Genomic DNA, 22,635 nt, shown 5'->3' on the forward strand with positions numbered 1-22,635 from the left:
AAACAAATTGGTGGATCCCTCGGTGGTTCAGTAGCTCAGGAGATGGTAGCGGCGAGGAGAAGCAAGACACGCCAACCCAATATGGGTGATAAGCAAACTTCTACTTTATTCGTGTCGCACATCGCTTATATCCTCGTGGTGTTAGCCACGCCTACTAGTCACAACAGCATTGGTTAGTTCTACATGGCTTCCTTTACATTCTCCTCCCATGTCCGGTTTCCGGTTACCTGTGAGGCCTACACTTTGCTTTGTTCGCACAAGGCCTCTAAGGATCCATGGCCTTGCTCTTGGAGCCATTCTGCAACAATTCCCCCTTTTTTCTTTTGTGCGAGCAAAACATTGTGGGTCATTCTGTTCACTTGTTTCATTAAACAACCATAAGCAAGTCTAACAACTACAATGATTAAAATAACAATGATACATAAGCGCAATCCTTCAAATAGCAGTGTTTTAAGCCAACCTGTAATGCCCCATGGAGACAACCATTTAGTTATCCCTAGGTCATTGCTCACTTGCAATTGCTGGGTAAGCTGAGCCAGGGTTTTCAGCTGTGCGTGTATTGAATTAGAATGATCAGAAAGATTCATACAACACATTCCATCAAACTCTTCACATCTATGTCCCTGCACCAACAACAAAAAGTCAATAGCGGCTCTGTTCTGCAGTGTTGCATGTCTCACAGAGTCAACATCAAACAACAAATCAGAAATTGCCTTCGATGTAGCATTTGTCTGCTTAGCAAGCCAGCTTGTTTAACTGAGCCAAAGCCCCGGCTGAAGCACTTACAGTGATTTGGCATATTATGATTGGATACATGCCTTGAAGACCCTTAGTGACTAACATATAACTGGTTAAACACAGGTGTGAGAACTCAACCTTGAAAGCTTGCCAACAGTCCACAGTTCTCATTAACTTGGTGAATTCCAGCCTCTTATCTTTCTTGCTTAAGCTTCTTTGGGCCTCTCATGGCCTTGCTGTATCTTTCAGGATTATTCAGAGTTTATGTACCAATTATCCATTCTCCCATGAGAACACTGTCTCCACATCTCCCCCCTTTTGTTTTATATCCAGTAACAAGCCACTACTACAGCAATGCACACACAAATTTACATTAACAGAGTAACTATTACAGGGTGCAGCAGCATGTTGAAGATGCTGGTGGCAGCAAGGGACTAGGCAAAGAAATTTCTTACCTGTGGAATTCTCCCACCCTCTTAATTAGTTCCATCACCTGCTTTATAACACTACCATTGTATTAAACGCTTTCTAGCTTTTGCCTTAGCCTTTTCTAGCAGCTACTGCAAATTTCCATACTCTAACATCTCTTTTACAAGTGACAAATCTATACAATACAAGGCGTAGTTTCTTATTAGCAACTAGCTAGTAAATACAGGTGGGTTTATACACAAAATCACAACCTCTAATAATAGCTACTTTACAAGCACACGTATTTAGGATGTTACTTTTCAGTTGCCCCCAAGTGATGTTTTGCAATCATTCGTTTTTCTCTTCCTCTATCTCATTCTGCTTGGGGTATTCACGCTCAGCTCCTGTAGCTGAGGCATCAGGTTTTTCCATTTGTCTGTCCAGCTCATGGCAAGGCTTGACAAACATTGCAGGCAGTCACCATGGACCTGTAGGCAGGAGGACAAAAATATATCCCCTCCCCCAGGTTATCAGTTCTTGAGAAGTAGACAGGTTAAACTGCATATTTGCAGCATCATTGCTCTCTCCTCCCCCCCTTTTTTTTTTTTTGATCCCTGCATAAGCCAGCCTGCTGGGCAGCAGCTACAGCCACCTGCCTGCTTCATCAGCAACCATAACTACCTGCCAGCAGCTGCACTTTTACATTAACCCTTTCATGCCCGAAATGTTAAACAGCTACCCGTTAAAAACTTTTACATGAACCCAACAATACACAAAACACCGATTGCCCTCAACAAATACACACACACACACGCGTATGGGATCCCACAAGCACACTCCACACAACTACAATATTTGAAGCACAAAATCCAGACGATCATTACTCCCACTACAGTTCCACATACAGAACGTGGCACAAGGACCCTGTGGAGACTAATGGCAAACCAGCTCCGAGAAGCATCATTGCAGTGCGAGGTCGCAGGCTCAAACTTAGCGGGCGTCCCCGCAGAGGCTCTGCCTCCCCCACATCGTATGAGGCTTAGGCTTTAATACTGACCAAAATGCACACTCATTCCGACACAGGTGGCCAGCCTGTGCTGGAAGAAGTGGTCAGCAGTATCTACAAAGGCCTCCAAAGGGTGATAGAAACCTGGACATACTTATTTTTACCAACTTCTAGTACATGAGTATCCCAGAGAAACTGTATGGGCTCCCCCTGTCAATCGCAAGAAAAAATCATAACATATACTGCTTGAGTATAAGAGGATTTTAACCCATACGTGGTCACTGCTTGTCAGTCCTCCTTAACTATATTGAGATCAAAAGCTTCCCACTCTTTAGCCCCCTGCTGTGTAGTAAACACAGGATATGCAGGGAGGCCCATTGCAGAAAATTCACCAGTAATAATTGCATCCTTGATTAACCCATGCCAACAGTACACAGGATTTGTGCCCCCCCGATACCTCGCCCACCCCCTCCCCCTGTTTGCCTTCTTTAAGGAAGGGGTTTTACAGAGGATAAGGTGGAGGCGCCAATGGAGATGTGTCAATCTGAGTCTCAAGGGCTTCAAGCTTTTTCATCAATTGTTGCAGCTGAGCATCTCCAGGGCCAGTGAGTAGTTGCTGATGAGCTGAGCAGACCGACCCGGGAGACGAAGAGTCAGAGTCTGGAAGCAGAGGATACAAATCTGGCTCAGATTCAGGGGACTCGGGGTCTGATCCTGGGTCGAACTCAGGGTCTCCTTTGTTCGCAGCTATGTCTTTCTTGTCAGATGTCTCTCGTTCGGTATGTGGCCATCTGCAGACCTGGCTCCTCTGTAACTGAGGTAAAAATTTCCAGTCTAGGGCATAATGGGTTGAAAAGGCTCGCAGTTCCTCCAAACCTCCCGCTAGCACATAATCTCTATTTTCTACTGCGTGCTTCAAAATGGCGCCCCAATCGATCCGGCGCCAAGGCACCACCCTCTTCCTTTCAGCTTCCTCGACATTCATCGTGCGTATCCCTTCTAATATACTTTCTCTGTCCTTTTCAAAGTCCCTACTTTCGAAATCCCTCTGCTTTTCGGAACTCAACTGGGGTGGTGGGGGAGCAGGGAGTTGCACCTCCTCCGCTGCACCTTCTGATGAAGAAGGAGGGGGAGAAAAAACCCTGTGCTCCAAGCACAGGGAGCGCCCCGCGAGTTGGGGGAAACGAGTTGTAATCTTCCCCCAGCTTCAGCCGACCAGGGATGTCTGTTCCTAGTTTCTCCGTTGCTACAGCGGCAGTTTTCTTTTCCGCCTTGTATCTTTTTATACAATTTATTACTTCTCTCCATGGCTTACCGAGTTTCTTTGCCGTTTTATTATCATTAAGCATTGAGTCAAATAGTTCATCACCAAACTTTTGCCACTCACTCTCCTCAAAAACTGTATTAGGATCTACAAAAAGTCCCTTAGCCTTCCCTACAGCCACTAGACCTGCTAGCTGCTTTAGAGTCTCAGGCTTAATTCCCCGCTTTTATAAAAAGCGCTGTAATAAATCAGGGGCTACCTCTCGGTCCATTTTCATGGCCGGCCTTTTCCGGATCATCCTCTTCTGGATCGTCCTGTAACCTCAGTCTCCAGATCGTCCAATACTGGATCGTCCTCCCGATGCAGCTGTATCTGCTTCGCCCCAGTGGTGGACTCCTTTTGGTCAGTCTAAGCACCCGGGTCAGTCACGCCACCACAGTAGCACTGCCCGCGCTCCCCGGCCGCTGCCACCGGTGCCACTCACTCGCCGTTCCGGGTCCCTGTTACCCAGGGCCCTGTTATCCGGGTCCCCGTTATCCGGGGCCCTGTTATCCGGGTCCCCGTTATCCAGGGCCCTGTATTCCACATCCCTGTTCGGGCGCCATTTGTTAGCGGCGAGGAGAAGCAAGACACGCCAACCCAATATGGGTGATAAGTAAGCTTCTACTTTATTCATGGCACGCATCGCTTATATCCTCGTGGTGTTAGCCACACCTACTAGTCACAACATTATTGGTTAGTTCTACACAGCTTCCTTTACATTCTCCTCCCACGTCCAGTTTCCGGTTACCTGTGAGGCCTACACTTTGCTTTGCTCGCACAAGGCCTCTAAGGATCCATGGCCTTGCTCTTGGAGCCATTCTGCAACAGGGAGACTCTGGTAAAATACTGTAATTAGTGGTGGCTGTTGTGCAAATGGATTTTGGGGAAATGTGGCCTGTGAACAGCACAATTAATTATAATACTTTGTTACAATTGATGCTATTCTTGAGAAGGAAAGTGGGATGAAGTAGCTTATGTGGAAATGTTTTTCACTTTGAGAAATCATCTGGAATGGTGAAAGGATTGTGGTTTTAATCTTGCACCACAGGACCTGTTAGTATTGTCCTTGGAGAAAGATAGATAGTAAAATTTGCTTAAACGCTGTTGCTCTTTGTGCAGCATAGGACAGTTATGCGCTAAACATTTGAGGAATCCAAAGAAGGAGGATTAGGATTCGATGGCAGCCCCTTGGAGGAGTATTGTGAATACTGGGGCAGAAGGCATTGACAATGAGAATCAAGCATAAGCACAAGCACAAGCACAGGCACCAGAAAGGGAGATATTAGAGGGGGATGGAGGATTTAGCTCTATAGCATTGTGAACTAGGGAAAATGAGGGGAAACTGTGATTGTACCTTTAAGACAAGCTGTGGGCAATGAAATAAGGCAAGATATAAATGAATTGCCTTCTGGATTTGTGGAAAGATTAAAAGAGGCGATGCATAAATATACTACTATTGATCCTGAATTGGAGGAAGGAAGGAGAGAATTAGGCCATTTAATAAAAGGTTAATCCATGGAAGATATAAGGAAAAAGGTACAAAAGCTTAAGGGAGAGGACCAATGTGATTTGGGAAAAATAATGAATGTGGCCTGGGAGACCTATCGTAATCAGACAACCACTGCCCTGGTGCAAGTTCTATGAAATGGTTCAAATGGCAGTGGGAAGGGGTTTGAGTCCCCAGTTATTAATACTGTTGGTTGATATAATACAATATTGTGTCCTAGCCTACACCTATCCCAGGAAATCCTGCAGTAAGATCACCTGTCTCCCCACTTTTACGTCTTTGTGCAGAAAAGAGAAGAGAGACTCCAAAGGCTATAGCAAAGCTCTCCCAGCATGGGCTGCAATGCAGGACAGTACCTTACTAGACCTGGAGAAGCAGATGTTATTCTAACCTTGGAACTACTCTGACCTGCCAGGCAATTTAGTCTTTAAGCCCCCAGGGAAGTTAAGCAAACCTGTTCAGTTTTTTAATTATTTCTGGGTTTTCTGATTAAGTGTGAAAGACCCAGCTCACTTCATGTAAATCTTTGCAGTGTTGTAGGCCACCCTGACATCCTACTTGCTTTGTCTGGATAGACAGAAACAAGACCAAGTTTTGGCACATGATGCATTCTGCACCAAAGACACTTTCCTTATAGTCTCACCTTGACCTCAAAGCAGAACTCTGTGAAGTCATGCCGTATCTGGCCAAAGAAACACTGAAATATAAGCAGGGACAATCTTTGCTTAATCTATCCACAACGCAACAAATTTTCAACTGCTAGATTATAATAATTTATTTATCTTTACAGTGATAACAGAAGAATGTACAGGTGTTTTCAGCAATAGGTATAAAAATCTGTTTATATACAGAGTCACAATAATCTTTAATTAGGAAATTATTTGGTTCTTCTGATTTATTCTTACTAAAAACCACAGGAAAAACAAATATTTAGTACAGGCAATATAATTCCAGTAAGTTTGCAACCTGGCATCAAAAGCTCAGCTTTAGATTAAGGGTAACATTCAATACTTAAAAAAGGACTTTAAGTCATAGGACACAAAATAAAGTTGCTTTTCAAATAAGATATATACATCAAAAATAGAAGTCTAAAAAAGGCATTGGTTTTAATGATATTAGAAAGCTATAAAAATGTGCATGGGTCCATTTATTCTTATAACGAAAGACCGAAGGAGAAAGTGCCTCTGTCTTTTAGGAAGTTCCTCCTGGGATAAGTCAGTTAAAAGTACCTGTAAAAGAGACAGAAATAACTCCTTGTGGAAAAGTAAAGGCTGATGGTGGCATCAATTAGAATGACTTAGTTGGAGCAGTTTTAGCTGTTTCAGTCCCATACTAAGAGCACACCATAAATAGTTCATAAGTGGGTAACAAACAATTAATACAGTGTAAGTAGCTGCTCCGTTGTTAAGAGTCCTGCAGGTACGTACTTACTTTTTCATTAAGCACAACCTGCATATATAACATGCTTTCACTATCCAGCTTCTTTCACCAAACACCTTCCTGGCACATCACCCAGGCTTCTGCAGTACTGTATTACAGCCTTAAATCCCTTTCTGAATTCTTGGGGTTTAAGTACAGCACAATGTGTATGTGAAAAGTTTCTTAATATAAAAGATCAAACTGGAACATTAGTCTGTGAAAAGGAAACAAAAGCTTGCATATTTCAAGATATTTTACATTAATTAATCCACTTACTCAAAAATCTTGTTCAAGTCAATAATTAAAACCACTAGGGAAAAAAAAAAAGCAGTTTTACAGAACACAGCCAACACATGCATGTCTACATGTACACTGGCTACATACATGTAAAAAGGGAATGAGTTTACAAGTTGATGAAACTCAAGTTCTACTGATCCAACTGATTTTTGCAGAGAACCACAGTACCAGTGCAAAAATAACCACTTCTACAAACAGATTTATGACTCCATTAGAAAATAATTATTTTATTCTAAATTAAAAAAAATCAAAATGACAATTTGATTCTAAAATGGCAAATATTTGAAATGTCACATCTTAAACTAATGTTCTTTCTTATCTTCCTTTAAAGTTATCCATAATTAGTTTTATAGGAGAAATACTCAGGGATTAGGAGTTTAATAGTAAATAGCTGTAACAAAGTAATTAAAAGATTCCAGTAGCCCAGAAATCATCAAGATTTCTGGCCTGTTAAGTTGCCAGTAAACAACACTGGGAAATAGCTTTTGTTCACATTTAAAGACCAAGTTTTCCTTTATGTGGCACTGACACTATAAGTAATAAGAGTGACTGAACATTTTAAACACATTTTGTTCCTAGTTATAAGATTTTACTCAAGCAACACACCCTTGTATCGGAAGCGGTAACCTAGTGCACAGTCCTGATACTGAGTGCAAAACCAACATCTGGCTGCTGAGTGCACCAGGCTTATATTTTTCTTATAGCAGGGAACCAAAATGACATGGAATTACCCCTCTATGCTATGGGTTGAATGCTGGTTTGAATGTTCAACAGCCTTGCTAAACAGGTCACAGCCTGGAAACTTCCATTCTATGTCTACAAGTTACCTGAACAAAGTATTCATAGTTGTGTAAAAGTTATCTCCACTGTACCTGTCAAATAAGAAGTACATATATTATTTGCCCTTGTGGCTAGTAAATGCAGAAAAAAAAAAAAAAACTTAATTCATTTAAAATTACACAACCATCTCCAAACACAATTCTTAGTTGTTAAAATTTCAGCTAACTATGAAAAGTTCAGATCTCAAAGTTGTGCACTTTCATAAATGAGCACTGTGTGCTTAATAGAAACAAGAGAATGAATTATCATTCTTCTGCAGGTGATTTTAAAAGAAAAAAATTAACAAAGTGTTTGGCAAATCCACAGATCAGTACTGTAAAGAGGTATAAGATCCTAGAATCATAGAATAGTTAGGGTTGGAAAGGACCTTAAGATCATCTAGTTCCAACCCCCTTGCCATGGGCAGGGACATCTTGCACTAAACCATGTCACTCAAGGCTCTGTCCAACCCGGCCTTGAACACCACCAGGGACGGAGCATTTACCACTTCTTTGGGCAACCTATTCCAGTGTCTCACCACCCGCACAGTAAAAAACTTCTTCCTTATATGTAACTTAAACTTCCCATGTTTAAGTTTGAACCCATTACCCCTTGTCCTATCACTACAGTCCCTAATGACGAGTCCCTCCCCAGCATCCTTGTAGGCCCCCTTCAGATACTGGAAGGCTGCCATGAGGTCTCCATGCAGCCTTCTCTTCTCCAGGCTGAACAGCTGCAACTTTCTCAGCCTGTCTTCATACGGGAGGCGCTCCAGCCCCCTGATCATACTTGTGGCCCTCCTCTGGACTTGTTCCAACAGTTCCATGTCCTTTTTATGTTGAAGACACCAGAACTGTACACAGTACTCCAAATGAGGTCTCATGAGAGCAGAGTAGAGGGGCAGGATCACTTCTTTTGACCTGATGGTCATGCTTCTTTTGATGCAGATACAAGAATATACCTTGGAAATTAATTTGTAGAGGTATTGCTCATTTAAAAATAAGCAGAGAAGTTTCATAACTTGTTATGTAATTTTACTAAATTAAATTTGAAGAACAGAAAAAGGCCAGTTACTTTGATTGCTTTACACCAGTTTCAAGTATTAAGTGCCAGAAAAGATACCTGCAGTAGTTTCCAGAGATTGGGTCTTTGCTGTAAAGGATTAAAATCACTGTTTTTTCCTCCCTAGTGATCTGTCTCCGATCCATCTGATCGGAGCTAGCCTAGCTAGAGCCACAGCCGGCAAGCTTCAGCCACGCGAGGGTCAACGGAGATTAGGAAAATCAGAGGGGATAGCGCAGAGACATCGCGGTTCCCGATCCCCGAAGCCCCAGCAGCCCTTGCGAGAGAGAGGCTGACGTGGCGGGGGGCGTTCCCACGGTGACGGCGACCACTCCCCTGCTGCTTGCCTTGAAAAAGCCTTTGAGAGAGCAGCGACCGGTCGCTGCCCACCGGGCACAGGGAGGAGCAAGCAGGTCGTGTTGCTGGTGTCCCAGACTGCGCACCAATATGGTTGCCTCCTGAAAGAGAGCTTGCAGTAAGGTGACTACAGCAACTCAGACAGAGACCCCGTCCCAAACTGTGGCTGTTCAGGTCTCTGGGTGCAGGGAGTGCCAGAGCCTGCTGCTGCCGGGGGAGGGAGTACAGCATTCCACCTGTGTGAGGTGTGAGCAGGTAGAAGATCTGCTTAGCCTGGTGGCAAGACTTAAGGAGGAGGTTGAGACACTGAGGACCATCAGGGAGTGTGAAAGGGAGATCGACTGGTGGAGTAACTCCCTGGCATGCCAGTCGGAACGGTTCCAGGGAGATACCCCCCAAAAGGGGAAGGACCCCCTGCCTTCTCACACAGAGGGGGATGGCCCGAGACAGCCCCTGCCCTGTAGCTGTTGCGCAGAGGTAGGGGACCAAAAAGACGACGAGGGTTGGAAGCGAGTTCCAGTTCAGTGTCGTGGGAAACCCTCCCCCCTTCCTGCCCTGCTTCCCCAGGTGTCCCTCCGTAATAGGTTTGAGGCCCTGGATCTTGAAGGAGAGGTAGGTGAGAATGTGGGGGAAGGCCAGCCCACAAGGCCACATAGGAAAAGGGAGTCGACTTTGCACCTCAAGACTGCCTCTGTTAAGAAAGAAAGAAGGGTCATTGTAGTAGGGGATTCCCTTCTGAGAGGAACAGAGGGCCCGATATGCAGAGTTGACCCTCATCTTAGGGAAGTGTGTAGTCTGCCTGGAGCCCGGATCAGGGATATCACTAGGGTGCTCCCCAACCTGGTGCACCCGACAGACTACTACCCGCTGCTGGTCTTCTAGACAGGTGGGGAGGAAGCTGCTTCCCGCAGTCTGAGGGGGATGAAGAAAGACTACAGGGCCTTGGGGCGGATGGTGAGAGAGTCTGGGGCTCAAGTGATCTTCTCCTCTCTCCTTCCATCTTCCACTGATGTGGGAAGGAATGGGAAGATTCAGTTCATGAACAATTGGCTTCGAGACTGGTGCTACAGGCAGGGCTTTGGATTCTTTAATAACGGCTGGTTTTATAGGGCACCAGTCTGGACAATGACAAGTGGGAAAGGTTTGTCTCACAGAGGCAAAAGGATGCTGGGGCACGAATTAGCAGGGCTCATTTGGAGAGCTTTAAACTAGATTTGAAGGGGGATGGGCTTGTAGCTGGGCTTGCCCCAGTGGGGCAGCGCTCCAGAATTAATGAAGACTGGGAGGCCTCCTACAATCCTAGGGTGAAATCGGTGTGCTCAGCTGGCTCCCTGAAATGCCTGTACACCAATGCGCACAGCATGGGAAATAAGCAGGAGGAGTTGGAAACCTGTGTTAAGTCAGGAGACTATGATCTGGTGGCAATTACAGAGACGTGGTGGGACAGCTCACATGACTGGAATATAGTCATGGAGGGCTATGTCCTTTTCAGGAAAGACAGGCCAGCCAGGAGGGGTGGTGGGGTTGCTCTTTATATGCGGGAGGAACTACAATGCACCGAGTTCTGTCCAGGGACAGATGATGAGCGAGTTGAGAGTCTGTGGGTGAGAATTAAGGGGCAGGCTGGCAGGGGGGATACTGTTGTAGGTGTCTGTTACAGACCACCAGATCAGGGTGAGGAAGTTGACGAGGCCTTCTACAGGCAGCTGAGAGCGGCCTCACAGTCACAGGCCATGGTCATCGTGGGGGATTTTAACTTCCCTGATGTTTGCTGGAAGGACCACTCAGCAACCCAGCCGCAGTCCAGGAGGTTCCTCCAGTGTATGGATGATAACTTCCTCCTGCAAATGGTGGATGAGCCAACCAGGAGAGGAGCGCTGCTGGATCTCATCCTCACTAACAAGGAGGATCTGGTCGAAGCAGTAAGGGTTGAGGGCTGCCTTGGTTGCAGCGACCACGAGATGGTGGAGTTCAGGATCTTGTGTGGCAGGACTAGTAGAATACCAAGTAGAATTGCAACCCTGGACTTTAGCAGGGCAAACTTTGGCCTTTTCAAGCAATTGCTAGGGGAAATCCCATGGGCAAGGCTGTTTGAAGGTAAAGGGGCCCAAGATAGTTGGTTGACATTCAAGGACTGCTTTTTCCGTGCTCAAGATCGGAGCATCCCGACACGTAGGAAGTCAAGGAAGAGGGCCAAGAGACCTGCATGGCTAAATAGGGAATTGCTGGGTATGCTCAAGTGGAAGAGGAGAGTTTACAGGTCATGGAAGGAGGGGCTGGCCACTTGGGAGGAATATAAGGCTGCTGCTAGAGGATGTAGGAAGGCAGCTAGGAGGACTAAGGCATCCTTAGAATTAAACCTGGCAAGAAGGGTCAAGGACAGCAAAAAGAGCTTTTTCAAATACATGGCAGACAAAACTAACACCAGAGGCAATGTAGGCCCACTGATGAACGAGATGGGTGCCCTGGTGACAGAAGATAAAGAGATGGCAGAGTTACTGAATGCCTTCTTTGTCTCTGTCTACTCTGCTGTGGGCAGTCCTGAAGAGCCCTGTACCCCTGAGACCTTAGATGAAGTCAGGTCGACGGAGCGGTTTGCCTTAGTCAATGAGGAATGGGTTAGAGACCAGTTGAGCAATCTGGACATCCATAAATCCATGGGTCCAGATGGGATGCACCCGCGGGTGCTGAGGGAACTGGCGGAAGTCATTGCTAGACCACTCTCCGTCATCTTTACCAAGTCTTGGGAAACGGGAGAGGTGCCTGAGGACTGGAGGAAAGCAAATGTCACTCCAGTCTTCAAAAAGGGCAAGAAGGAGGACCTGGGTAACTATAGACCGGTCAGCCTCACCTCCATCCCTGGGAAAGTGATGGAACACCTTATCCTTGGTACCATCTTAAGGCATATCAAGGATAAGAAGGTTATGAGGGGCAGTCAACATGGCTTCACCAGGGGGAAATCATGTTTGACCAATCTCTTAGCCTTTTATGAGGAAATAACACGGTGGATGGATGATGGCAGAGCGGTGGATGTGGTCTACCTTGACCTCAGCAAAGCATTTGACACAGTCTCCCACAGCATCCTCACGGCTAAAATGAGGAAGTGTGGACTGGATGATCAGGTAGTGAGGTGGACTGTGAACTGGCTGAAGGAGAGAAGCCAGAGAGTTGTAGTCTATGGGGCTGAGTCTAGTTGGAGCCCTGTAACTAGTGGAGTGCCTCAAGGGTCAGTACTGGGACCAGTATTATTTAATATATTCATCAATGATTTAGATGAGGGAATTGAGTGTACTATCAGCAAGTTTGCTGATGACACTAAGCTGGGAGGAGTGGCTGATACGCCAGAAGGCTGTGCTGCCATCCAGCGAGACCTGGACAGGCTGGAGAGTTGGGCAGGGAGTAACTTGATGAAATATAACAAGGGAAAGTGTAGAGTCCTGCATCTGGGCAGGAACAACCCCAGCTTCCAATATAGGTTGGGGAACGACCTGTTAGAGAGCAGTGTAGGGGAGAGGGACCTGGGGGTCCTAGTGGACAACAGGTTGACCATGAGCCAACACTGTGCCCTTGTGGCTAAGAAGGTTAATGGCATCCTGGGGTGTATTAGAAGGGGGGTGGTTAGTAGGTCGAGAGAGGTCCTCCTTCCCCTCTACTCTGCCCTGGTGAGACCGCATCTGGAGTATTGTGTCCAGTTCTGGGCCCCTCAGTTCAAGAAGGACAGGGAGCTGCTGGAGAGAGTCCAGCGCAGGGCAACGAAGATGATTAGGGGAGTGGAGTATCTCCCTTATGAGGAAAGACTGAGGGAGCTGGGTCTCTATAGTTTGGAGAAGAGGAGACTGAGGGGTGACCTTATAAGTGTCTATAAATATATAAAGGGGGAGTGTCACGAGGACGGATCCAGGCTCTACTCAGTGGCAAACAATGATAGGACAAGGGGTAATGGGTACAAACTGGAACACAAGAGGTTCCACTTAAACTTGAGAAGAAACTTCTTCTCAGTGAGGGTGACGGAACACTGGAACAGGCTGCCCAGGGAGGTTGTGGAGTCTCCTTCCCTGGAGACATTCAAAACCCGCCTGGACGCATTCCTGTGTAACATTATCTAGGTGTTCCTGCTCCGGCAGGGGGATTGGACTAGATGATCTTTCGAGGTCCCTTCCAATCTCTAACATACTGTGATACTGTAGCATTTAATGTGAGGTTGTTCACATCTATATCTGCAAAATCACCCTTGTGTTCTGCTGATAGAGGGCATGTCAGCTAATGTGTGTGGTGAGAAAGCAGGACTGCTTGTGTGTGGTACACTGCTGTCCACCAACTGACTGCTGAGACAGCAAAATCTCAGAGATTGGACTTACCTGATTGCTTTTTATACTTCATCTCTATTATCCATTTTTACATCTATATCTTTTGTTGTATCAGCTGCTCGTGACAAAATGTCTGCCATTAGTGCTTCCTCCAGCTTTTTACGCACTTGTTGCACCCGCTCTTCTTGTTTTCTGAAGGGAGATAAGGGAAGAAGGGGTAGAAATGTCAGTCCTTCAAGTGTATTAGTAGGTTGAGAGCATAATACTTCCAACAATGACTCAGGACTGGTTTCTCAACTCTTATTTTAACTGAGAACAGAATATGATAGAATAGTTCTAGTTGGAAGGGACCTACAATGATTATCTAGTCCAACTGCCTGACCCCTCCAGGGCTCACCAAAAGTTAAAGCATATTATTAGGGGCATTGTCCAAATGCTTGGGTCATCGACCACCTCTTTAAACCCTTACTGACTAGTTCTGTTACCTTTGCACATATTCAGGCACTAAAATGAGAGCACTCTGAGCCAAAACCCACTCTGGTTTAGCATGCATGGTTTCCTTTCCCTCACACAGTGACAGAAGTATTGAATGTGATGTATGATCTTCCACTCTCAGATTAGATACTTGAAAAGACCAAACACAAAGTTAATGGAGCAGTTTCCCACTGGGCTATCTTTACTAGACTGGCTTTTTTCTTTTTCCTTTTTATTTTTTTGGCAGATACACTTTAGGGTAGATCACTGAAAATCACAGCAGGAGATTCCTGTCACAAGCATTGTAAAGGAGATCGGAGGCAATCTCCCTCTTTCCTTGTGTAAGGGTGTGTACACCAGGAGCACCTCTACAGGATGGTGGGGCACTGAGTAGGTTTCTAAGAGCTCAAAGAACCAACTTCAAGTCCTACACAATACATGTGCAGTGGAAGAACCTCAAGGAACTTCACCATTTCCATTGTTTATTTAATTACTCCTACCTATCTATTCAGCCGTATAGAATCATAGAAACATAGAATCATAGAATAGTTAGGGTTGGAAAGGACCTTAAGATCATCTTGTTCCAACACCCCTGCCATGGGCAGGGACACCTCACACTAAACCATATCACCCAAGGCCTCATCCAACATGGTCTTGAACACTGCCAGGGATGGAGCATTCACAACCTCCCTGGGCAACTTATTCCAGTGCTTCACCACCCTAACAGGAAAAAATTTCCTCCTTACATCCAATCTAAACTTCCCCTGTTTAAGTTTTAACCTGTTACCCCTTGTCCTGTCACTACAGTCCCTAATGAAGAGTCCCTCCCCAGCATCCCTATAGGCCCCCTTCAGATACTGAAAGGCTGCTATGAGGTCTCCACACAGCCTTCTCTTCTCCAGGATGAACAGCCACAACTTCCTCAGCCTGTCTTCATATGGGAGGTGCTCCAGTCCCCTGATCATCCTCGTGGCCCTCCTCTGGACTTGTTCCAACAGTTCCATGTCCTTTTTATGTTGAGGACACCAGAACTGTACACAATACTCCAGGTGAGGTCTCACAAGAGCAGAGTAAAGGGGCAGGATCACCTCCTTCGACCTGCTGGTCACACTCCTTTTGATGCAGCCCAGGATACGGTTGGCTTTCTGGGCTGCAAGCGCACACTGCCTGCTCATGTTAATTTTCTCATCAACCAATACCCCTAAGTCTTTCTCCACAGGGCTGCTCTGAATTTCTTCTCTGCCCAACCTGTAACTGTGCCTGGGATTGCTCCGACCCAGGTGTAGGACCTTGCAATTGGCATGGTTAAACTTCATGAGGTTGTCATCAGCCCACCTCATAAGCGTGTCAAGGTCCCTCCAGATGGCATTCCTTCCCTCCAGTGTATCAACCGAACCACACAGCTTGGTGTCATCGTCAAACTTTCTGAGGGCGCATTCAATCTATTAGGCTGTCTGCTTACAGAGATATCAAAATGAAGGGAAACAAAAAGCCCAAAAGAACAAGCTAGCAGTTTAGTAGAGAACATGTTTTCTATCTTCCAGCTGTTTTCTATCCTTGATTTTTATCTTCAGTATACAGCTCACTGTCCCAGAGCTGTTAACTTTCAATGCCTAGAGTGATCTTTCAAACCCCACGGCACAGAACCAAACAAAACCAAAGATGCCTTATCTTTTGCAGAACCCGTGACAAAGGAGAAATAAAAGTTAGAGTAGCAAATTCAGTATCTGTTAATGGAATGAAAATAATCCCAAGAGCACATATAAGATGAAATACTTGGGTGTTTTTTTTTAATCAGTAATAAAACATTGTTAACATCTCACTGTTGGAATACATTGTGAACTGGCCAAAGGTTATGAAAAAATAGTTGAAGTATATTTTTTTTTCCTCTTTCTGGCTTTAGAATTTTGACTTTAAGACAGTGGGGTCTTTCCACAACCTACAGCCTACAAACTCCATCACAACATGCTTCAAATTATAGCCTTCTATGAGGAAGTAACTAGGTGGATGGATGATGGTAGAGCGGTAGATGTGGTTTTTCCTGATTTCAGTAAGGCATTTGATACTGTCTCCCACAGCGTCCTCATAGATAAGCTAAGGAAGTGTGGGCTTGATGATGAGGTAGTGAGGTGGATCAAGAACTGGTTGAAAGGAAGAAGGCAGAGAGTTGTGGTTAATGGGGCAGAATCTAGCTGGAGGTCTGTGACTAGTGGAGTCCCTCAGGGGTCAGTGCTGGGACCAGTGCTGTTTAATATTTTCATCAATGACCTGGATGAGGGAACTGAATGTACCCTCAGCAAGTTTGCTGATGATACTAAACTGGGAGGAGTGGCTGACACACCAGAGGGCTGTGTTGCCATTCAGCGAGACCTGGACAGGCTGGAGAGTTGGGCAGGGAGAAACTTGATGAAATTCAACAAGAGCAAGTATAGAGTCTTGCATCTGGGGAAGAACAACCCCATGTACCAGTACAGGTTGGGGGTTGACCTGCTGGACAGTAGTGAAGGGGAAAGGGACCTGGGGGTCCTGGTGGATAGGAGGATGACCATGAGCCAGCAATGTGCCCTTGCTGCCAAGAAGGCCAATGGCATCCTAGGGTGCATTAGAAAGGGTGTGGTTAGTAGGTCAAGAGAGGTTCTCCTCCCCCTCTACTCTGTCTTGGTGAGGCCGCATCTGGATTATTGTGTCCAGTTCTGGGCCCCTCAGTTCAAGGACAGGGAATTGCTTGAAAGTGTCCAGCGCAGAGCCACAAATATGATTAAGGGAGTGGAGCATCTCCCTTATGAGGAGAGGCTGAAGGAGCTGGGTCTCTTTAGCTTGGTGGAGACTGAGGGGTGACCTCATCAATGTTTACAAATATGTAAAGGGTGAGTGTCAGGATGATAGAGCTAGGTTTTTTTCAGTGATGTCCAGTGATAGGACAAGGGGCAATGTGTGTAAACTGGAGCATAGGAGGTTCCATGTGAACATCAGGAAAAATTTCTTTACTGTGAGAGTGACAGATCACTGGAACAGGTTGCCCAGGGGGGTTGTGGAGTCTCCTACATTGGAGATATTCAAGGCCCGCCTGGACAAGTTCCTAGGTTACCCTGCTCTTGCAGGAGGGTTGGACTAGATGATCTTTTGAGGTCCCTTCCAACTCTTGGTATTCTGTGATTCTGTGAAACTACAGTCAGTAGCTATTTACACCAGCAGATCCCTTCCCTAGATTCCTGGTGGTTCCTTACTCAGGGTAATTTAGGCTATGATGACACTTAACTACAGCATTTTTAAAAAAGCACCTGAATGATCAAATCAGAGAGAAGAAAGCAGCTGGAATATCTTTATAAAGCTCCCCTTCAGAATGCAAAGAAAATTCCAATGAACTAAACAAAACAGAGAGCAGTGTAGGGGAGAGGGACCTGGGGGTCCTAGTGGACGACAGGATGACCATGAGCCAACACTGTGCCCTTGTGGCTAAGAAGGCCAATGGCATCCTGGGGTGTATTAGAAGGGGGGTGGTTAGTAGGTTGAGAGAGGTCCTCCTTCCCCTCTACTCTGCCCTGGTGAGACCGCATCTAGAATATTGTGTCCAGTTCTGGGCCCCTCAGTTCAAGAAGGACAGGGAGCTGCTGGAGAGAGTCCAGCGCAGGGCAACGAAGATGATTAAGGGAGTGGAGCATCTCCCTTATGAGGAAAGACTGAGGGAGCTGGGTCTCTATAGTTTGGAGAAGAGGAGACTGAGGGGTGACCTTATAAGTGTCTATAAATATATAAAGGGGGAGTGTCACGAGGATGGAGCCAGGCTCTACTCAGTGGCAAACAATGATAGGACAAGGGGTAATGGGTACAAACTGGAACACAAGAGGTTCCACTTAAACTTGAGAAGAAACTTCTTCTCAGTGAGGGTGACGGAACACTGGAACAGGCTGCCCAGGGAGGTTGTGGAGTCTCCTTCCCTGGAGACATTCAAAACCCGCCTGGACACATTCCTGTGTAACATTATCTAGGTGTTCCTGCTCCGGCAGGGGGATTGGACTAGATGATCTTTCGAGGTCCCTTCCAATCTCTAGCATACTGTGATACTGTGTGAAAACACAATAAGGACACTTCCCTACTCTTACAAAGAATGGATCAAGAATGAAATATAAGTGTTCCTTGATCATGGTTCTAGTCACAGGACATTTTAAGTGTATGTCCTGGCAAAGCCCTGAAGCATTACATATCCAGCAAAGATATGGGAAATCATCAATCCTTCTTTTGTCAAAAAAGTCACAGGGCATTTAGACAACCTTGCCCACTCAGTAACCTAAATCAAGCCATGAACAGCTGAGCTGGGAGAGAAAGGAGGCCCATTCCAGGCTGTGAGTACTTCATAACACCAATGTATATCAGAGAATGCACTCGCCAGAAAGCACATGAGAAGTTAATCTGAAACATCCTTTCTTTATTGGTGCTATAAGGTCCTTCTCTGCTTTGCTCTTCAGTGAGTCTGTTGTTCAGACATGGAATATAACATAAAGGCCAGCAAGTATCTTGATATTGAGGAGCTGGGCACAAAACAACCATGAGCTTTACCACCTCATTAGGCCCCTTTATTTGAGATCTTCTTTTAAATGTACTTAACTATGTTGATGAAGTTTTGAAAAACATGCTGAAGCATAACATCAGCCTGTGATAGATTTCAGAATCATTATCATTAGTATGATTTGTAACAAGCCCCTTCCTACCATCTTGGACATATGACTGCAGTATTTAACTATCACAGTACACAGAAGTGACAGCTAGTTTTCTATATCTCAGACTAGCTTCTGTTATTAAGGGCCCAGGTTCCCTATTTACAGCATACGAGGCTTTCTCCAGAGGATACTCCTGGGTCTTGCTTCCCAAACTCATGTGAAGACAAAGCTTTCCCCAGTTACTTCATTTCCAAATTTTCAGCCAGCTAGTTGATCTTCCAGGGAGCAACAACCAAAAAATACCTCCCAGCACTCCCAGTCCTGAAGAGTTTGGTCTTCTAGCAAAAAGAGCTTTTAAGTATTAAAAACACAGCTCTTTTTATACAAGTAATATGACTTTTAAAGCACATGAACTACCAAGAGCAAATATTTAAGAACCAACAGCAAGAAAACACTAGTAATAAAAGTGCTCATCTCATGAAGTAAAACTCAAGGACTTAGTGTATCTGCATTCAATTTGATTAATTTGACTTCTTATGCTAGTTTATCACAGAAGTATTAGGTAAAGCTACTTTAGCCCATTAAGTCAGCAGGGTTAGCAGTGCTGCCAGGGAAAGCAAGCATGCTGCCCATGAGTGCCCACTCTTCGCTCCCGGCCCTCAGCCCTTCAGCTCCACAGCATCATCCTGGCAATGGAGCTCCCACACAGCAGCATACTATGTTGATCCTTCTCACCTCCCCTGCCACATCACTCACTGCTTAGCAGGTCCTTGGCCACATGCTCTTTTCAGCCTTCCTCTGAGCAAGACACAACCCTCATCCTTTAGAAATCTCTCTTCACTCAGTCCTAACCTTGAAATTCAGTGCTGAAGCCCTTGCTTTTAGTATTGTTATAAAGGATGAGTCATTTTTTTGAAAAGAAAATTAACAGCGCACCTATTAGAAAACCAAAATCTTTGCCCATATGTTAACAGATCTATCTGTGCTCTTCATATCATATCCCAATCTCCCACTTTAAGAGAGCATATTAGTCACAAAGCTATATGCTATAAGGGAACATTCTTATTCTCTTTTGTTGAAGTTACTTACTTTTTAACTGAGATCAACAAATTAATTTGACCAAAACAGAAATGGGAAGGAAGAAAGCCAAAACAGAAAGGAAGGAAGAAAGGACTACAGCTTAATGTTTAGGGCACTCTCTTGGGAAAGAAAATATGTATTATGACTCATACCTTAGTGAATATTTGATATTACTATTTTGACCAGAAAGAAAAAAAACAGGTATCCATTTTTTAAGTTACTGAACTAATCAACAGGTAAAAGAAAAATGTTCATACCTCTCTTCCAGGACTGCACTGAGCCAGGAAGGAATCTACTTTAATTGAACTTGCTTTTCATTTTACTGAAGACTTTACGAAACTTACCTAATGTCATCATCCGTGACTATGAAAGCTTTGCAGAGAGGCTGAGATGTATTAAGCCAGACAGCTGGGTTCTTCTCAACAGCTGCAGAGAGCTGCCCCGTGATTGGTGCAGAACTGGTGTGCAAAGCACTAGCAACAGCTGATAACAGGGTATTGTCATTATTACCCGGGCCAACTCCTAAAACAAAGATAACTGAATAATTTCACATTTCATATGTAACTTCCAGTGGCAGAGCTCTTCTCAGTTTGTAAGGTCAGGTACACTCATGATATAATTGCCACTGAACATGACTGTATAATCTAAACAGTTAAATGCAAGTTCTTAAAAATGGATTTGTAGTGCCACAGTTCTCATTTAAGTATAAATTAGCATTTCAAAAGTCATCTTATTTCTAAAATTGTTTAGGTTTTTTTGCTTACACTAACAATTACAATATCATCATTTTTTTAATCAAGATGATCAGATTATTATAAATTTATCAGTCACATATTGAAATAGCTTCTTTGCAGCTTCATGGTATTAATCCACAACAGCATAGTCTTTGCTTTAACACTACAAGGTATTAAATTAATTCTGGAAAATAAACACTGGAGATATTTTACAACACTCAAATTCCCAAGAAAATCTCCCAAGCAGTGGAACAAAGTTATTAATTTTGAATTGTGACTTGAACATATTTTAAATCAACTTTCATAGAATCATAGAATTGTAGAATAGTTTGGGTTGGAAGGGACCTTAAAGATCATCTAGTTCCATCCCCCCTGCCATGGGCAGGGACACCTTCCACTAGACCAGGTTACTCAAAGCCCCATCCAACCCGGCCTTGAACATTTTCAGGGATGAGGCAGCCACAACTTCCTTGGGCAGCTTGTTCCAGTGTCTCACCACCCTCGCCATAAAGAATGTTTTCCTAATGTCTAATCTAAACCTACTCTCTTTCAGCTTAAAGCCATTCCCCCATATCCTGTTACTACAAGTCTTTGTAAAAAGTCCCTCAGCAGAATTCTTGTAGGCTTCCTTTAGGTACTGGAGGACTGTTATAAGGTGTCTCCAGAGCTTTCTCTTTTCCAGGCTGAACAAGCCCAGTTCTCTCAGCTTGTCTTCAGAGGAGAGGTGATGCAGCCCTCTGATCATCTTTGTGGCCCTCCTCTGGACTCACTCAAGCAGGTCCACATCCCTCTCATGTTCAGCTCTGAGGGACCCAGAGTTGAATGCAGTACTCCAGGTGGGGTCTCACAAGAGTGGAGTAGAGGGGGAGAGTGCAGTTCTACAGTGCAAGTGATATTAACTACAGAAATGAACTAAAAAGAAACATATTTTTTGAGACTTGAAATTGCCGAGGTGAGTAGCTCCAGAGAGGACACCTCCAACACCAGAGTGGGGGGAAACACAACGTCCAGGAGCCTCAATTCTGACCGGCAAGAGCCACCAAGGGAGCCTCAAGTCCTCGACAGGACTTGCCCAGGAGGTGGCAGCTCAGCTGATGTGAGCAGCTGATTCACAGGGGGTGGCACCAGGAGGCACTAGCCCTGAACAGGTAAAAACCCATCCCAGGGAGTGTGAGCAACCAGGAGTGTGAGGGTAGTCAGGGCGTGGCGCAGCAGTTCGTGCAGGCAGGGTGAGTGGGTAGCGAGCAGGATGGTGAGCACTCGCCTCAGGGCCAGGGCCCAGCCTGAGAGCTCTGCTCTGACTGCCCCAAAGGTGGCCAGCATCAGCACCCAGACAGAGCTGATGAGAGGGAGGCTGCAGTGCAGACCTCGGAGTGTAGAATGTGCCTCAAATTGTCTCTTGAGACAAGGGTACCAAATGGGCAGAGCTCAACTCGGTGCGCCCTGGTGGAGGTCCTCCGGCAGCAGGAGACTGTCAGTGAGCTAAGAGATACCAGGGAAGCCGAGAGGGAGCTGGACTGCTTGCCCCAGGCCCAAACTGTGCAGGGGCCACAAGTGTCCATCATAGCTCATACAGAAAAGAAGGAGGGCATTAACCCAGGAAGCTGGGAACTAGTAACAAAAAAAGCCAACAAAGAGGAAGAGGACAATTAAAAGCGAGAGGCTTCCTCTTAAATTTGATGTACCCACTCAGAACAGCTTCGCAGTTCTGCAGGGGACTAAGGAGGAAAGGCACACCTCACCAAATGAGTAACCAGCTGATGTACCAGCACAGAGGATCAGTACTAGTGCCTCCAGGAAAAAGCGGTGAGTCATAGTAGTAGGGGACTCTACTTTGAAAGGCAAAAAGGCACTTTTCTGGCATGACATCTGGCACGACATCTGTCGGCTTGACCCAGTCTCAAGGGAGGTGTGTTGCCTACCAGGGGCTCAGATCAGGGATGTTGTTGAGAGGCTACTTGGCCTAGTAAGTCCTGCTGACTATTACCCACTTCTTGTGGTCCATGTGGGTGCTAGTGACATAGACAGCAGTAGCCTGGAGGACTACAGAGCCCTGGGAGAGGTGGTTAGGGGCTCTGGAGCTCAGATATTTTTTTCATCAGTTCTCCAGGTCAAAGAGGAGGACCTTAAAAAGGCCATGTGGATTTGGCAGGTTAATAAATGGTTAGAATGGTGGTGCCATAGTCAGGGGTTTGGTTATTTAGAACATGGGACTTGATTTGGGAGCCCAGGTCTACTGGAGGCTGGTGGAGCTGGTCTGACAAAGGGGAAGAGCTGCTTTGGTAAGAGGCTTGCCAGGCTGGTCAAGGCAGCTATAAAACTAGGTGTGTTGGGGAAGGGGGGGAATCAATCCATCCCAGCACTCCCAGTCAGTTGCCAGCACCTATAATAAATGATTGGAGCGATGCAGAGATATTTCAGCTGCTCCAGCCAATGAGTCAGCTTCATTTGGAGATTGTCTCA

General features: G+C 45.4%; 2 protein-coding genes across 5 annotated transcripts in view; both read right to left on the minus strand.

The window, feature by feature from the left end:
* LOC133276335 (cytochrome c1-like) overlaps positions 1-22,635 on the minus strand; it is a 284,630-nt gene that overhangs the window by 155,330 nt on the left and 106,665 nt on the right.
* LOC133276334 (methyl-CpG-binding domain protein 2) overlaps positions 5,726-22,635 on the minus strand; it is a 61,994-nt gene continuing 45,084 nt past the window's right edge. Inside the window, exons 5-9 of one of the 4 annotated variants that reach the window (XR_009745829.1) lie at positions 19,783-19,960; positions 13,278-13,418; positions 7,509-7,553; positions 6,661-6,694; positions 5,726-6,194 (exon numbers count right to left, since the gene is read on the minus strand). Coding sequence is in view for 2 of the 4 variants with exons in the window: in XM_061467062.1 (XP_061323046.1) it covers positions 13,289-13,418; positions 19,783-19,960 (308 nt within the window). In the remaining 2 variants the exon portion in view is untranslated. Of the gene's footprint in view, positions 6,195-6,660; positions 7,554-13,277; positions 13,419-19,782; positions 19,961-22,635 lie in introns of all 4 variants that reach the window. The other 3 variants (XR_009745828.1, XM_061467062.1, XM_061467060.1) reach the window with 3 other exon arrangements.

Source organism: Pezoporus flaviventris, unplaced genomic scaffold (genome assembly GCF_033815535.1).
Source record: "Pezoporus flaviventris isolate CSIRO_AGI_PZ_B2104156 unplaced genomic scaffold, CSIRO_AGI_Pfla_v1 ptg000044l, whole genome shotgun sequence".
Classification (NCBI taxonomy): Eukaryota; Metazoa; Chordata; class Aves; order Psittaciformes; family Psittacidae; genus Pezoporus; species Pezoporus flaviventris.